At 46.2% G+C, this 18107-nt stretch overlaps 1 protein-coding gene across 1 annotated transcript in view; it reads left to right on the forward strand.

Moving 5' to 3' along the window:
• Positions 1-18107, forward strand: part of LARP1 (La ribonucleoprotein domain family member 1) — a 91068-nt gene that overhangs the window by 2378 nt on the left and 70583 nt on the right. The window contains 4 exon segments of the mRNA XM_015565661.1: positions 426-480; positions 7646-7687; positions 7690-7748; positions 7750-7816. Coding sequence (XP_015421147.1) covers positions 426-480; positions 7646-7687; positions 7690-7748; positions 7750-7816 — 223 coding nt within the window.

Here is an 18107-nt window from a genome sequence, read left to right on the forward strand (position 1 = left end):
GCACCTAAACCTGTCTAACTAAGCGATATATATATGTGTGTGTGTGTGTGTGTGTGTGTGTGTGTGTGTGTGTGTATTTCTTGATTTCAGAGAGAAAGGCAGATGGAGAGAGAAAGAGAAACATTAATGATGAGAGAGAATCGTTGATCGGCTGCCTCCTGCCCACCCCCTGGTCTTGTCCCCTGACTGGGAATGGAACCATGACCTCCTGGCTCACCTAATGAGGCACGCCGGCCAGGCACTAAGCAGCTATATTCATTTGACAGATATGTTCGGAGTGAGCACTCAGTCCTAGGTGCTGGGCTTGGTGCTGAGTGCTGGTCAGAGTGGGCAACGGGGCATAGCCCCTGCCCACAAAGAACTCACTGTGCACAACAAATAAACGATCTGACCAGCTGTCCCTGCGGCCTGCAGTCTGTGAGCAGCTGCCCGTCTACCGCTCTGACACTGCACGAAAGAACAACGATGCTGCCTCCACAGGTGAGCCAAGTAGACAGGGAGGGCAAACGTAGGTTTGCAGTTGTGAGGACGTGAAGCACAGCACTTATTCTGTATTGTTATTTATTGGTTACTGTATTATTTTCCATAGCAACAAGTGTAAACTCACTTTTGCTGTATTTAACTGGTTCCACTTGCCTCGCGTTGGCCTTACTGTGCATTTTCCTGACCTCAATGGCTTTTGCTCTCTGCGTGGGAAGAATGGGGACAAACGATCACTGGCCTGCTGAGAATGCTCTGCCGGGCCCTGTTAAATGGCCTCATTGGCAGAAGAAGGCACCAGTAAAGGGAAAGAACTAGGTATGACACTCCCCGGGCCACATGGCTCTAGTGTGCTGGCGACAGGAGCGTGGCTTTGAAGGACAGACCTTTTGTGGTATTTCTGGCTGCCTGGCCCCCAGGGCGCAGACCAGAGTGTGGTGCCCAGCTCTCCACAGGGAACTTTCTAGACGGCTTTATTAGAGCATATGATGCTTTGGCTTCAGCAGCCAGAGACACCCGGCAATTCCGCAGGGCTGGGAATGGGGTTCTCACCAGCAGAAGTGAGCATGTGGGTGGTTTCAGACGCACGGCGTTTGGCTCTGTGCCCCTCAGAGCCAGCCTCCCTGCAGAACAAGGCAGCCAGAATCATTGGACCCCTGGGCCCTGATCCAGGCCTGAAACGTGACGGCATGGGGTGAAATGGGAAGGATGAGGTGGCCTCTGACTGAGTCCTCACTGGACTGAAGCACTTTGAGGATGGGGAGTGTTGACCCTTTTTTGTACCTCCAGAGGCTGACACCCTGGGGCAGGTGTCTTATATCATCGGCATCATAGCTCCAATATGTTGAGGGCATCCTGTATGCTAAGCATTAGTCCATTTAAAACTCACAACAATCCCATGAGGTAGGTTCTGTTATCCTCACTTTATAGGGAGCTGAGTGAGGCTCAGGTTGGTAGAGCAGCATTAGATTACAGAGCTGTGCTACCCTGTCACGTCTTAGCAAGGGCCTCAGAGAGCAGTCAGAGTAGATTGGGAGGGTAGCGAGGAGTCCCTTAAACGTGCCTGCTTGGGGAAGGGCTGGGATAGAAAGCGGCTAACTGAGCCCGGCCAGTGTGGCTCAGTGGTTGAGCATCAGTCCAGGAGCCAAAGGTCACCCGTTCAATTCCAGGTCAGGGCACATGCCTGGGTTGCGGGCTTGATCCCCTACAGGGCTGCCAGGTGCAGGAGGCAGCTTACCAATGATTCTCTCTCATCATTGATGTTTCTATCTCTTCTCTGAAATCAATAAAAATATATTTTTAAAAAAGAAATACATAAATAAAGCAGCTAACTGACCTGAGACAAGCTTTCAACTTCACACAGAGCCTTGTCCATTCTGGCTCTAACAAGTGTGAGGTTAACTATTTTAAGAGCAACATAGAATGTAGCATTTTGTCCTTTCGCTAAAGACTTTACTCTGCATTAATAATAATAAGAGTGAATAATCTACCCATTGAGGTCTTATTCCTTTTCTATCACATGGTCTAGGGCAGTGGTCAGCAAACTGCGGCCCCTTGAGTGTGGCTCTTCCACAAAATACCACGTGCGGGCGTGCGCGTACAGTGCAATTGAAACTTCGTGGCCACACTCAAGGGGCCAAAGAGCCGCACGTGGCTCGCAAGCCGCAGTTTGCCGACTACTGGTCTAGGGCTTTATTTAATCCTTAAATTTCATTTAATCCTCACATCAACCTATGAAGTAGGTATTATTGTCCTTTTTTTAAAAAAATGTATTTTATTGATTTTTTACAGAGAGGAAGGGAGAGAGATAGAGAGTTAGAAACATCGATGAGAGAGAAACATCGATCAGCTGCCTCCTGCACATCTCCTACTGGGGATGTGCCCGCAACCCAGATACATGCCCTTGACCGGAATCGAACCTGGGACCTTTCAGTCCACAGGCCGACGCTCTATCCACTGAGCCAAACCGGTCTCGGCTTATTGTCCTTTTTAGGAAAGAGACTTTAAAAACTTGGCCAAGGTCACAGCTAGTGAGTTACAGAGCCAGAATTCAACTTAAGAATGTATAGCTCCAAGATCTCCTGATTCTCTTAGCATCAGAAACCTAGCTCGACTGTTGGTTTAGTTCCTCCATGAACCAAATGTGTGCCTTGGCGAGTCATTTAACTTCTCTGGGCCTCATTTTCCACATCTCTAAAATGGGTATGTTGGCCTAGATGATGTGTTAGTCCCCCTCCAGCTCTGATACCTAGACTTTGAACCCCTTGAGGGACATCACCTCTGGTCCCCAACATTTAGCAGAGAGCCTGGCCCAGAGTGGCACCAGGTGACATCTGCTGAGCTAAATCTATCCTGATGGAGCCCCAGCTCCTAGCTCCACATGTAAGTGCCCTTTCCAAATGTCTGCATTTTACAACCTCCCATCCCCCCCATGGTTCAAAGTTCAATGTACTATAATTTCTCCATTTTGGTATTTTTAATTGTTCCTATTAAAAAATGCTTCTAGTCCTAGCTGGTTTGGCTCAGTGGATAGAGCATCAGCCTGTGGACTGAAGGGTTCTGGGTTCATTTTTCATTAAGGACACATGTCTGGGTGGTGGGCTCAATCCCCAGTAGGGGGCATGCAGTGGGCAGCCAATCAGTGATTCTCTCTCATCATTGATGTTTCTATCTCTCCCTCTCCCTTCCTCTCTGAAATCAATAAAAATTTATTTTTAAAAAATGCTTCTTTAAAAAAAAGTGTTTTTATTGATTACTAGAGGCCCGGTGCATGAATTTGTGCACAGGTGAGGTCCCTCAGCCTGGCCGGCATCCGAGGCCTATCCGAGGGCTGGCCAGCTGGGGGAGGGTCGGCAGGAGGTTGACTGTGGGAGTGCACTGACCACCAGGGGGAAGCTTCTGTGTTGAGTGTCTGCCCCCTGGTGGTCAGTGCATGTCATAGTGACTGGTCGGCTGGTTGTTCCAGTTTGGTCGTAACAGTGTCTTAGGCTTTTATATATATAGGTAAGAGAGAGAGGAAGGAAGAGGGATAGAGAGGTAGAAACATCGATGAGAGAGGAACATCATTGATAGGTTGCCTCCTGCATGTCCTACTGGGGGTGGAGCCTGCAGGCATGTGCCCTGACCAGGCATGTGCCCTGACCAGGAATTGAACTGGCAATTTCTTGGTTCCTGGGTCAGTGCTCAACCATTGAGCCACACTGGCCAGGCTATATGCCTCTTAATGGACTAAATTTTCTCTTGAGTATATATCCAGATATGGAATTTTTGGAACGTGAGGTGTGCACAAATTGCTCTCAAAAGTTGTTTTATGAATTAACATTCCCATCAGCCATGACAGCTACCCTTTCCCCATTTCCTTTTTAAAATTTGAGTTTGTCATAGTTTCAAAATTCTATTAATTGTCTAATATTTTAATTTTTCATGGTGGAAACTTTCAAGTATTGACACAATAGAAGAGAAAATAGTATAATGAACTTCTATGCTCCTATCATCACCTTCACAGTTATCAACTCCTTTCCAATTTTGTTCCCTTTATATTCCACCACCCATTATTTTTAACGAAATTTCAGATATCATGCCATTTTATCTGTAAGTATTTTAGCAGATATCTCTAAAAGATAAGAATTCCCCTTTTTAAACATAACCCCAGGACATCATGAAACACCTCCAACTGTCAGCAATAATCCCTTAACATTATCAAATTTTTGGTCACATTTCTCCAATTATCCTATAATCTTTATCTTTTTATATTTGAGTTAGGATTTGAAAAAGTCCATACATTGTGATTGGTCAGTATTTCTTAAGTGTCTTTTAATCTATCCCCTGGGCGTCTTCTCTTTCTCTCTTTTTACAATCTTGCCATTCATTTGTTAAAGAAGTCAGGTTGGTTTTCCTGTTAGGCTTCCCCCCAGTTTGGCTTTGCTTGTTTCATCCCTGTGATGTAATTTCATGTGCTCCTCAGTCCCTGCATTTCCTGTAAATTGGTAGCGAGATCAAACTATGGTCCTTGGGCGGAATCCAGCCCCACCCTTTTTTGTCAATAGGATTTTATTGGAACACAGCTATACCCATTTGTTTAACTACTGTCTGTGGCTGCTTTTTTGGTGCTACAACACCAAGTTGAATAGTTGCAACAGAGACTGGATAGCCTGTGAAGTTTAAAATATTTATTACCTGGCTGTTAGTGAGAAAGTTTGTCAACTGCTGCTCTCAAGGCTTGATCCGATTCCCACTTGATTTGTGGGACATGATTTCTTCCTAGGAGGTGGTGTTTAGTTCCATCAAGAGGCCCATTATGTCTAATTCTTTCTCCTTCTGTAATATTGTCGGTTAGATCAGCCATTTCATAAGGAGTTGCAAAATGGTGATATTCCGAGTCAAAATGGTGATATTCTGAGTCAGTCCTTCATTCCGTCTCATGTAATTTGTTGGAATGCTTATGTAAAGAGCAGCTTCCTCTCATCTACTATTTGGTTGCCTGAGGCACAGTTTTTACAGGAAAAATAATAAACGCTCAATTGTTTCCCTTTATTGCCAGTTTTCAAAATAGTAAGTTGATTTCCTAATACCTTTCAAGATGATCACTGAGGTTTTTGTTTATTTTCATTACTGCTGGGATTTTTTAAAAAATAGTTTATTTATTTTAGAGACAAAGGGAGAGAGAGAGAGAAAGAGAAACATTGATAGACTGCCTCCAGCACGCCTCCCACCAGGGATCGAGCCCAAAACCCAGGCATCTGCCCTGACCAGGAATCAAACCTTTCATCGTACAGGAAGATGCCCAACCCACTTAGCTACACTGGCTAAGGCCACTGCTGGGATTTTTAATACTATATTCTGTTGTTTGGGATCTTGTTCTTCAGTGTGATAAACTCTTAAAACCCTGACCCTCTGTGAGTTTACACATGTCTCCAGAGTGGAGAAGTAGGAGGTTATGGCATTGTAGGCTCATGGGCTGGTTGTTGGGCTGGTATGCCAGTGAGCTCCAGATTTCGGACTCCCTCCCTCAAATATGAAGATAAAGAAAGGAAGGGGGTGGGGGGCGGCAGAAGAAGGTAAAGGGCGGATAAATGGTGATGGAAGGAGACTTGGCGTGGTGAACACACAATACAATATACAGATGATGTATTATAGAATTGTACGCCTGAAACTTATATAGAATTTTATTAACCAATATCATCCCAATATATTCAATTTTTAAAAAAAAGGAAGGGGAAATTCGCAAGAGGGGATCTTGGGCAAGTCAACTCATCTCTCTGAATCACTTCCTTATATATTAAAAAAAGGGGTGCTGGGCCCTGGACGGGGTGGCTCTGTTGATTGGGCAGCATCTCACACCCAAGAGGTTGCCAGTTATATTGCCTGTTAGACTGCCTGGGTTGCAGGCTCCATCCCCAGTAGGCATTCCCAGTAGGGGACATGCAGGAGGCAGGCGATCAACATTACCCTCTCACATAGATGTTTCTCTCCCCCTCCCATTCCTCTCTAAAAATCAATAAAAATATTTAAATAAATAAATAAATAGTGGTTCAGGGACTAGACTACACTGTAGCCACAGCAGCTTGCTTTCTGTTCTTCCAATACACCTGCCCCAGGGCCTTTGCACTTGCAGTTCTCAGTACCTAAAACACTCTTGCTCCACTTCTTCCAATGATTAGTTCCTTATCATAATTCAAGTCTCAGCTTCAGGATCACCTCCCAGACCACATAATCTAAAATAGTCACCACCACCCCGATCACTTTGTCATATCAGCCTATTTCATTTTTTCATGGTGCCTATCTAATCTGATTACTTGTTTATGTCTATCTCCCCTCTCTCCAGAGTGCAAACTCAGTAAGAGTAGGGTCTTTGACTTTCTTGTTCACTGATGTATCCCTGGGAACTAAAATAGGCCTGGCACGTAACAGTTGCTGAATAACAATGCCTGCTGAATGAAAGAATTTCTGCTACCAGCGGTTCTCAACCTGTGGGTCGCAACCTCTTTGGCGGTCGAATGACCCTTTCACAGGGATCACCTAAGACCATCCTGCATATCAGATGTTTACATTACGATTCACAACAGTAGCAACATTACAGTTATGAAGTAGCAATGAAAATAATTTTATGGTTGGGTCACAACATGAGGAACTGTATTTAAAGGGCCAGAAGGTTGAGAACCACTGTGCTAAACCAAAGGATGGATGGATGAGATATCTCCAAAGTCCTTTTTTGATCTGAGTCCAACAAGATCCCATGAGTGTAGACTCATATATAAGCATGACTGTACCACTTTACAGATGTGGAAACTGAGTCATGAGTGACAGCCAAAGGCTTCACAGAGAGGAAGGTGGTGTGGTCCAGTAGCACTCTTTGGGAAGTCAAAAGCAGGAGACTCGGTTTCGGATCCTCACACCATCCTACTCTGCCCACCTTCCTTCCTAGAGCTGTGTGAACTGGATAAGCCGTTTCACGCCTCCAGGGATGCCTGGCCAATGTGGCTCAGTGGTTGAGCATCGCCCCATGAACCAGGAGGTCATGATTCGATTCCTGGTCAGGGCACATGCCCAGGTTTCGGGCTCAATTCCCAGTGTCGGGCATGCAGAAGGCAGCCAATCAATGATTCTCTCTCATCATTGATGTGTCTATCTCTCTCTCCCTCTCCTTTCCTCTGATATCTATAAAAAAATTTTTTTGGTAAAAAGCACACAGTTTCTCCATCCCGAAGAAAAGGTATACTGATAACTCTGGTCTAGAGTTCCTGTGAGATAGTGAAGCTTTGTGAACTGAACAGCCTTAGGCACTGTGCAGAATGTTTTGCCTTTTCTTTACTCCCAGATTGTCCCTGTAGGTGGGGGTGAGGAAGGAAGCTCAGGACCTGGCATGGAGGAGGGGAGAGCCAGCAGGTTGCCATGGTTTGTTTACTCACCTGAGTCCCTGGCCTCCCCCTAGCCTAGCTGCTCTCACCTGCTCAGGTAAAGAGGTAGGGGGAGCTTGGCTCAGCCAATGAACTGCGATCATTCTCTTAAAGGCACCCAGCAGCTGGCAAGAAAACCAGCCATGCAACCTAGAGAGCTCCCTGGATGCCAGGAGGCAGCTGTGCAAGCTTCGGTAACTCAGCCCTCCATGGCCACACTGTGACCCCAGGGGCCTAGTCACCCCGGGCATGAGCGGGTGCTTGCTCAGAGCGGCCTTCACCTCACCCAGAGCTGCCCCTCCAGGAGGCCTCAGGCCTAGCTGCCCTGGCAGACACCCAGGGAGGAAAGACAACGTGGCCTTGGCAGCTGCCCGCCAGGAAGGAGCCCACAGGTGCCAGGGAGAAGACGCTTCCAGGTCCTGGCCCCCTCAGCAGCCCTGGTGAGTCTTGATGCTCTGGCTTCTTGAACCTCAGCATAGCAGGGTGCGGTGGGCAGATCCTCTCCCGGAGGGGGCGGGGGCAGACACTCTGGGTGCTGGTTCCAGCCCTGCTGTGTCACTCCAGCTCTCAGCCTCGTGTTCCCCAAACTTCCACGTCAGCTTTCCCTTTTATTATTTTCCCTTGTCACACCCCCTGATTCTGAAAGATTTTTGACTGCCAAGCTGTACCTGTTATGTAATTAGTCATTAATTGGTTTTCCCCCTTGTATGTTAATTGGAGCCTTAGGATAGCCAATCAGTGGTTTCTGGTCATCAGGAGCAAACCATGGTAATACTACAGAGCTGATGTAAGTTTAACCAAAAGCAAAGAAATGTGGTGGTTTAGTCCGTATGTGAGATCTTATCTAGAGTCAATATTTGGTTTTCATTTGGCCTTTAGAAATATGAGAAATAGAGCACTTGTGGGCAATTTCCAGATTATGGGGACTCTAGGTCGGGGAACCCTACATCTAGCTTGCATGGTTTATGGGGCCACTGGACAGAAATACTTCCTTCACCCCCCAAACCCAGGTTTGGTCTCTACAATGCTGCCTCACACATGAGATGTATTCTTGAAAGTGGAAGCCTTTGACCTGAAAACTTTCTATGTGGGGCTGGACTGCTCCCAGGAGTCCCTACACAGGATTCCTCCCACCTCTGACTGAGGCTGGGACCTGGGTGGGGGATCTGCTGTCTCCCTCAGGCCTCTGCTGGAGGGTGGCGGCCAGAGGTGATGGGAATAGGTATGCGTGAGTGCAGGGCCTGGAAGCCAGGAGTATATGGTGGACACAGCTTGTGCTGGGAATCAGGATACGGGACTTGACCTCAGGCAAGTTGCCTAACCTCTTTTTTTTTTAACATATTTTTTACTGATTTTTTCCAGAGAGGAAAGAAGAAGGATAGAGAGTTAGAAACATCAATTAGAGAGAGAAACATCAATCAGCTGCTTCCTGCACCCCCCACCCCCCCACTGGGGATGTGCCTGAAACCAAGGTACATGCCCTTGACCGGAATCGAACCTGGGACCCTTCAGTCCGCAGTCCAACGCTCTATCCACTGAGCCAAACTGGTTAGGGCTGCCTAACCTCTTTGACCCTCAGTTTTCCCAGCTGTGGAAGAGGGGTGGTGTAATTTTGACAATGCTTTCCTACCAAAATTATTCTTAGGGCCAAATAAAATGGTGTATTTCATGGAAGCTTAGATTCTACAGATTTTGATACATCCAGATTCAAAACTGTTTTAAATTCACAAACATGCATTTTAGAATCGATGAAACAGAGTAATGGATGGTAAATGTGACCTCCATGATAAAGAATTATTCTGATGGAATCATGGCTGCTTAGTAAATTGTTTTACTTTTTGAAATACCATTTCTTGGGACGTTTTGAAATGTAGACTCATGTAAACAGAAAGCAGGGGAAACAGCTCCCTGAGTAGTGGTATTTCCTAATGATTCCTTGAACTGAAACCCAGGCCTGGAATGCGGCCCTGATGCATGAGGCAGTGTAATAGATGCTTAAAGCAGGCATTTTAGAGTCAGACCGACTGGTCACCTGGGGTGTAAGTCACTTTTCTGTTTCAATCTCTTCCAAATTCTGCAGTGGGATGGCGGGTGGGGGAAATGTCAAAAGTGCTGGCTGCCTGGTAGCCCTTGTTGTTAAGTTGTTAAGTGTAGGACAGGAACTCAGAACCCACCTGCACGTTCCGCTAAAGATTCCCAGATCTTGGAGACCAGAGTGGGCTGGATAAACCGATTCAGAGCAAGACACCTGGGTCAGTTTCCTCTCCCTGTGTAAAATGGGGCCCCTCACACCCTGCCACCATCGGGGGCAACAGGAGGCTCCAGGGCGATGTTGGATGAGTAAGTGCTTGGGAATCAGTGCTGTTCCCCAAGTACATGAAGCTGATGCTCTTTGCTTCCCAGGGCCAGTCGAGGTACCCAGCACCTTTCATTCAGTCATTTGAACTCCTCCAGCACCCTCACCCCCCGTTTTTTTCCTCCCCAGCAGCTCCCTGATGAGCACATCAATTTCAGGGAACACTGGTTTCCAGGACTGTGGCAGTGAGCCCCCTTCCCACCCTGTGGGGCTGTGGGAAAATGAAATGGAATAAGAATTAGAACAGAAGTTTCCCAGAGCCCTGACTGGTTTGGCTCAGTGGATAGAGCATCAGCCTGTGGACTGAAGGGTCCCAGGTTCTATTCCGATCAAGGGCATGTACCTTGGTTGCAGGCACATCCCCAGTAAGAGGTGTGCAGGAGGCAGCTGATTGATGTTTTTCTCTCATCGATGTTTCTAACTCTCTATCCCTCTCCCTTCCTCTCTGTAAAAAATCAATAAAATATATTTTTTTAAAAAAAGAAAAAAGAAGTTTCCCAGGAACAGAAGAGGCATCCATTCTTGCCCAGGGCTTTGGGCACATTGTGTGTGTGTGTGTGTGCATGTGCACAGGGGCTAACAAAATTAAAGTTGAAAAATTCTAATTCTGTAAAGACCCCCGGGAGGCCATGTTATCCAGCCCTCTTCTCTGGGGGAGGCCTCTCTTCTACCAGCACTAGAAGGTTGCAGCTGTTCCCTAGGGGAGCCTCTTAAACATCTTTCCTTGGTAACCAGCCTTGGCATCTCAAAAGTCTCCCAAGGGTGTGGCAAGGTGTGTGAGAGCATGTTTGAGGACATTGGGTGTCTGCGTTCCATGGACATGGAGGACCCACAGCTTAGAGAAAAATAAGTTGGAGATGGATGGACTATGGATTATTCCTCCAACCACCATGAAGCTTAGAGGCTGTTTGGTGGAGGAACTAGATTTATTGAGAACCTACTATGGGCTAATGATTGTGCTAAGTGTTGTAAATTCATGACTTCATTGAATCATCACAGTAGCCCATTATATTATTCCCATTTTCCATATGGGAGCACTGAGGCTTAGAGAGACTACAAATCTTGAATAAGATTGCTCAGTTAACAAGTGGCTGAAATGGGATTCAGATCTTTATGTCTAAATCCAGGGCCTGGGCTCTTACCAATCCCACCAGAAGTTGCAAATCAAGACAAATGCTAAAGTCTCCAGATACGTTCTCTTTGGCCTACATAGTGTTTTAACAGTTTAAAAATTTAGATGCTGACATTTAAAATTTTGACATTTGAAAATGGAATTTTTAATATAAAAATCTAGATTCTGACTTCTCTTTAAAAACCAGAAGGAAGGTGTGGGCCCGGCTCATGTGCCAACAATCAACTTGAACTGATTATAAGCTGTTGCCTTTAAATGGGACGTGTAACCTCTAGTTTGCCACAGTCCCCATCATTCCCTACTATTTCCTACCCAGCCCGCTTTCTGTTTATACCAGCCTGGCCCTGAGGGCCTGTGGAGACCTGGACCCTGGTCCTAACACTGGCTTACACTGTCTGTGACTTTGGGTGTGTTGGCACCTTTCCTGGCTTTAGCTGTAACCCGGAGTAGTTAGCACTCTGAAATAGCTTCCCTAGAGACTTTCTGGGCTGCTTGGGGGAGAAGCCACAGTCTCCAGCACGTCCTCATCTTGGCCACCTGGCTGTGTGTGATCAGAGTCTGTGTGAATGACACTAGGAGTTGGCCAGTGCTATCTCTTAAATGGCAGACCCTCACTCTGTCACCATCATTCCACTGCACTGCATGTCTGATGTTCCTTGTGACACAAAACGCTTGGGGACAGGTTGGGCCTGGGGTAAAGCCCATTCCCAACACTTTGATCAGAGTCTAACTTCCATGTGCCTCTGTTCATCTCTTCCAGGATGCTGATTGAGGTTTCAGCATCTGAGGGTCCTAGTCTGACCTCATTTTTGCTGTAGGTGCAAGAGAGAAAATCTACAGCCTAGCTTAGAATGTTCTCTTTCTCTGTTACACACATATAAACATGCTCATGCATACATCTACATGCAAGCATATGACTCAGAAATAGCCATGTTTTATAGGTCTTCCCATCTACCTAGTCTCTTAATTGGGTTTCTGAGATCAGATCTTTAGAGCCCTGGAATTGTAGAGACGGAAATGCAGATGGTGCCTTAGATGTAGATCAGTTAGTTCAATAATAGCAAATACATTTCACTTTATTTGCAATTCCAATCAATTGGTAGAGTGTTTAAAAGGCTTCTGAAGCTACAAAGGGCATGGAATGATCATACGCTGAGCTCTATCATCAATGTCTACCAGGGGCATGGCAAGGAATTGTAACAGTACTCATGCCAAAAATTATACAGAAATGAAAAATGGTCTGGGATTGGGAGATGACTCGTCCAAAGTCACTCAGCAAGGCAAGGCAGAGTAAGATCCAGAAGCAGGGCCTCTCTTGACCTTGAAGCCACTGGTGCTTCACTCTATTAGCCCAGAGGAGGAAACTGAGAATGGGAAGAGAAATGACAGAAGCAAGACCAGGACCCAGGAGTCCTGGCTCCCCTAAGAAGCCTGGCTGGGCTTGGGCTAAGGAATTCTGTTGTGCCCCAGTAGGCTGAGCCCTGCCAGCCTAGCCTGTTGGCTTCTGCTCCACTTCTTAGAATCCCTTTGCTCCTGCCCCAGTTTCCTGTCTCATTTTCCTCAGGCAGGGAGTGCACATCGGAGCATGGGGCCCCAGGGATCCTAGGCCCTACATACCCTCTTTTAGGCAGGTTTCAGCAAGCTCCCAGCCCCCTCTGTTCTGAAAGAGAAGTCCTAGAACAGGGGATCTTAACCTTATTGATGTCATGGACTCTAGCAATCTGGTGAAGCCAGTGGACCCCTTCTGAGTATATTTTTAAATGCATAAAATAAAATATATAGGACTACAAAGGAAGCCAATCACATCAAAATACAGTTAAAGATTAAAAAAAAATTTTTTTTAATCCTCACCCAAGGAATATATTTTTTCCATTGACTTTTAAACAGAGTAAGAAGGAGGATGGAGGGGAAGAGAGAAACATCTATGTGAGATAGACACTGCGATTGGTTGCCTTCCACTCTTGCCCTGACTGGACTAGGGGTCAAATCTGCAACCAAGGTACATGCCCTTGACTGGAAATTGAACCCGTGACCCTTTGGTCCAAGGACCTATGCTCTAACCACTGAGAAAATTGTCCAGGGCTCAAGATTTTTTAAAAATGTTGATGATAGACTAATATATACCTTCTTTATTAATACATTTGAAAAGAGATCTGGCAGCAGGTAAAATAACTTGTAATTTTAAAGTAATGAGGAGCATAGATGATATTTTGAGAGAACTACAATGACTAATATGATATGAAAATATTGGTGATTTCTCTGGGTGACAGAGTCATAGGACCTCAATATTACTGTGGCCACTGCCTACATTCATTATGGAACATAGTATTTAACTTGAGTTAAAAGCTAGTGAAAAAAGAGAGAGAATTTTTTCCATCCAAGTCCCTGAATCCTATCCGCAGAGCAGGCTGAGAGTTCCTCACTCTAAGATGTTCAAGCAGGAGTCTGCTAGTCCAGAGGTTTGCAAACTGTGGGCCATGGAACCCAGGGGATTCTGGAAGTGTCATGAAGGTGTGACACGTTGGGGGCAAGTGAAATACCTCTTGAAGCAGATACCTCTGAGTCTACTGCCTCTGCTTCAGCCGGAGCAGGTTCTTTTCTTTATGAGTTCATCTTCATAATTTATATAAGATCCCTTTGTAAAAAAGGGCTCACCCATTTGTGCCTCAATGTCAAAAACCTTCCCTTTGCCCCCACCCACCTCTTGGTATAACACAAAGCAAAGCCGAGGTGGGGAGTAGTGAAGGTGTCAGAGAGCAGCGATCTTCAACCTTGTTGGACATAAACTAATTACTGAAATTCTGCAGCACGCCAAAAAACATACTGGTTTTCTTGCCGATCTGACAAAAAGAAAAGGTATCATTTTGATTCATTCATACTGGATGGCTATTGTTGTGTTGGTTGTTGTCGTTTTTTTAATTTGACAATCTAAGAAGTCAGTGCCCCTGACTAGTCAGGTATTGCATGTGTTAAAAATTCTTGCCGCACGCCAGTTGAAATCTCTGTGCTAGAGGCACACTGCCCTTTGGTGGCTGGGGTGGGGCTGTGGAGGAGGGAAGGGAACATCCCACTACCTCTGCCTGCCAACCATTCAGGGAAGCAGCCTTCTAAGGCCCAGTGTGGGCCCACAAGTCAGGGAGGCCTGAATTCAAGGTCCTAGTTTTGCCACTACCTCGAGTTTCTCATCCCCTAAACAGAGATAATAATACACGGGTGTTGAGAGGACCAAATAAGAGGAAGTCATAAGCAGTATACAGAACTGTTGAAGGGATTTTAATGTATTTGTCTCCTTGCCTGAGACCCTTTCTAGTTCTCCGCAGTCTTCCTACCCACACCAACAAACCAGACGGGCCTGTGATACCACAACAGGACAATCCCAGTCGTTCATTCCAGTGACCCAGTCAGACTGTGGTTGAACAGCCCGTTGGTCAGTCACCCAATCTGCCCGTTGACCTCCTAAATCCTCCTCTTTGGTGCCCCTACCGCCCTGTCATCTGTCCGGCCTGCATTTCTCTACCAGCCCCCGAGCTCTAGCTCGCTGTGTGCTCCAGTCCGAGTCCATGGAGCCCAAAGTCTTTCTGACTAAATTCAGACCATGTCCTTCTTCTGCTTCACAGCCCGTGGTGTCTCATCACTGCTCACAAGTCCAAGTCCAGCCTCTAGAGCAGCCGTGGCCCGTTTGAAATGAATAAAACTAAACAAAAAAAAGACCGTACCCTTCTATGTAATGACTAGAGACCCAATGCACAAAAATTTGTGCACTAGAGCATGGCAACCCAGACTCCAGGCATCTGCCTCCAGCCTCCCTCCCTCCTCCTCCAGAGAGGCTGCCACGCTCCTGTTGCTCGAGTCTCCCTTGTCTTCTGCACAAGTGCAAACAGGAGCGCCAGCCCCGGGAGCTGTGGGAAGAGGATGATTCGGAAACTAGGCATGCTCCTCTCTCAGAGTCTGATGGAGCGGCCTGGAGAAGCTGGCCATGCAGAGGAAGGGGGCAAGCACATGGCATGGGGTTATTTTCAGAGATCAGCCAGTGGAGAGAGCTGGGAGGACCTGTACTGTGGGGGCTGGGGGTGGGGTGGGAGGAATCTACCATTTGCTACATTTTATGAACCAGAGGCGGGAATCAGGTCACCAGGAACAGGTTACGGCCAAGCAATGGGGAATTCATAGAATCCCGGATTCTAGAATGTCAGAGCCAGAAGGGACCATGGGTATCTTTCCTTTAGTCTAACTCCTCTCTGCTTCAGACAGAAAAGTAAATCCCAGAAAAGGGGAATGACTTGCCCAAGATCACATGACTTTGAGGCACAGCCTGGACTGCAGTGAATGTCAGATTTTCTTCCCAATTTTCGTGTTCTGGGCTCTGCTCTCTGGATTCCACTAGGAGACTAAATAACTGGCCTGAGACTGATTTACCAACAATGGGTTAATGTATCACTCTGGGTAGTGCAGTGCTGGCTCTTACCAGAGGTTGTCAACACCTTAACCCAAAGGTCCCCAGCTGGAGGACAGTGACAAGTTACAAGTGTGTCGAGATCTAGAGCCCTCAGGTATCAAGTGGCCAGGTGGAGCCTGGGGTAGCCACAGCCCCCAGCTCTGATGGGACAGTGACCTTCAAGCTTCAAACAATCTCATTAGTTTAAACCAAAGGGTATCAAATCATGTACTGTAATGGGAAAAGTTGGGAAGCACTGTCTTAATCCCAAAGCACGAATAATTTTAGGGATGATGTGAACAAAGGTGGAGTGAGGGAGAGTCAGAAGACTCAGGTTCTAGTTCTAGCTGTACTATTTCCTTCTGACTTGTATATTCCAGAGGGGAAATAACATGAGGAAAAGTAAGAGTTACCATTTGTTGTGCCTCATTTAATCTTTCCAACAGTTCTGTAATTAGGCACTGTTATCAACTCCATTATACAGATGAGGAAAACTGAGTCAGGGAAATTAAGAGATTTGGCCAAAACCCAGTACTAGGAAGTGGTGGAGCTAGGACTTGAAACCAAGTCTATCTTTCTCTGGATTTTGTGCTCTGATCTGCTCTGCTATATGGACTTGTGTGGGAACTAGTGGGAGAGAAAGATTTGGAGGTTTTTAGCCCTGCTGCCTTGACATCAGAGCTAGGGATTCTCCATCCGCTCCAGATTACCAGGTCTCAGGAAGGCCTCAGCAGGAGGGAAGCAGGCGTGGGGTCCTGAAGACTCCTAAGAAGTAAGGGCTACCCCCACCCTTGCCTTCATGGCTGAGAGATTATCAACAGGATTTAGGATGGGTATTCTGCATAGGGAGAACCATAATCCTCCAGGAGTAGAGCCTCCCGCCTCAAGGGAGAAAAAGATGGTGAGATACCACTGGTTGCGGCACTGAAATACGATAACTGAAATTAAGAACTCAATAGATGGATATAGTACCGTATATTAGCACAGCTAAAGATAAAATTAGTGAACTGAAAGACAGGTCAGTAGGAAGTACCCAGACTACAGCACATATAACACAGAAAAGAATCATGGGGAACATGTGAAAATCTAAATATTTATCATTTAAGTCCAAGGTGGGGCGTAGTAATGGAGAGGAAGAGGAAAGGATGAGGGAGAAGAAGGAGAAAGGGGAGGAGAAGAAGAAGAGGAAGAGAAAGAAGAAGAGGGAGAAGAGGGAGGAGGAAGAAGGAGGGACATAGGGATAGTAAGGGGAAGGGGGAAGAAGAAAGAGAAAAGAATTGAAGAGAAATGAAGCAATATTTGATGGTGGTCAACAATTTCCCAAAGTTGGTGAAAGACATTAAGCCACAGATTTAAGAATCACTTTGAAACCCAAGCAGAAGAAATAAAGAGAAACCTGAACTAGGGCCTACTATGGTGTAACTGCTGAAATCCAAAGATAAGGGGAAAATCTTAAAGGAGCAATAATAACACTGACAGGTGCTCAGCAGAAATAATGAAAGCCAGAAGGCAATAGAAAGATATCTCCAGAGTGAAGATAGTTCTCAAGTTTTAATGCATATGAATCAGCTGGGCGGAGGTTGGAAGAGGAGAAATGTTCAAGTTTTAGATTCCCAGATCCCACCCCAGACATTTGGATTTAGCAAGCTCTGGGAGTAGAGTCAAGGAATCTACTCTCAAATAGTATCCTGCCGTTCTGATGCTGTGGGTCTGTGGTGGATGGTTTGCAGTGATGGCCGTTAACAGTTCCTCCCATCCCTGTACCCATGCCCATTTGCAGTGTGACTTTGCCATCCCTCCAGTCATGAGATAGAGTCCATTTTTCCTCCTTTTGAATCTGGGCTTGCCCTATGGCTTACTTTGGTTAATAGATATCAGTTGAAGTGATATTATGGGACATCTAAGCCTTGGCCTCAAGAGGCCTTGCATTTTCAGCATCACCCTTTTGGAACTCCGCTGCCATGCAAAAAAAAAAAACCCCACAAAAACTGAGCCTGTCCTGCTGGGAACATATGGAGAGAAAGGCACAGACAGCACCAACCTTGAGTGAGGCATGGATCTGCTATTTCTTTAGAGCTCTCTTTACTCCTAGTGAGCCAGCCCACTGAAACCAGGAAGCAAAAACCCTTTCTTCCTTTAATGTCTCTCCAGCTCCCTCAATGGACAAAACGGAGCATCCTGCCAGCTGGCAAAAAAACACAAACAGATTTGTAAAGGGCCCAGATCCATTTTCCTAGAGCAGGCAAAAAGGGTAAATAGCACAGGCCATCCTAGACCATCCAGTGCATCCGTCTCAATGACTCCAACCACATGAGTGAGCTTAGATGAGACTAGCAGTGCTATCTAGCTGAGCCCAGCCCAGATTGCCAAGTCACAGTTACAAGCAAATAGATGTCATTGTCTTTAAGCCCGAAGTTTTGGGGTAGTTTGTTTACACAAAAAACTGTAACACCAGTGGTGCAGGCTGGATTGTTTTCCACTTCCCACTTCTGAGACTTTTTCTGTGCTCTTCCTTCTGCCCAGAGTGACATTCCTGCCCCCCTGTGCCTGATGGGTGTATTTTCCTTGCAACAACTTAACAGTTTCATTGACCTATATATAGCACATATATAAAAAGTGCACAAGTCATAAATGTATAGCTTGATACATTTCTCCAAGTACTAGGTTGCGTTGGTGGTATAGTGGTGAGCATAGCTGCCTTCCATTTCTCCAAGTACTTATACAGCTGACCCCTGAACAACGCAGGGGTTAGGGGCACTGACCCCTGCACAGTTAATAGCCATGTATAACTTGTGACGCCCCAAAGAC

The sequence above is a fragment of the Myotis davidii genome, unplaced genomic scaffold (genome assembly GCF_000327345.1).
Source record: "Myotis davidii unplaced genomic scaffold, ASM32734v1 scaffold18, whole genome shotgun sequence".
NCBI classification, from domain to species: Eukaryota; Metazoa; Chordata; class Mammalia; order Chiroptera; family Vespertilionidae; genus Myotis; species Myotis davidii.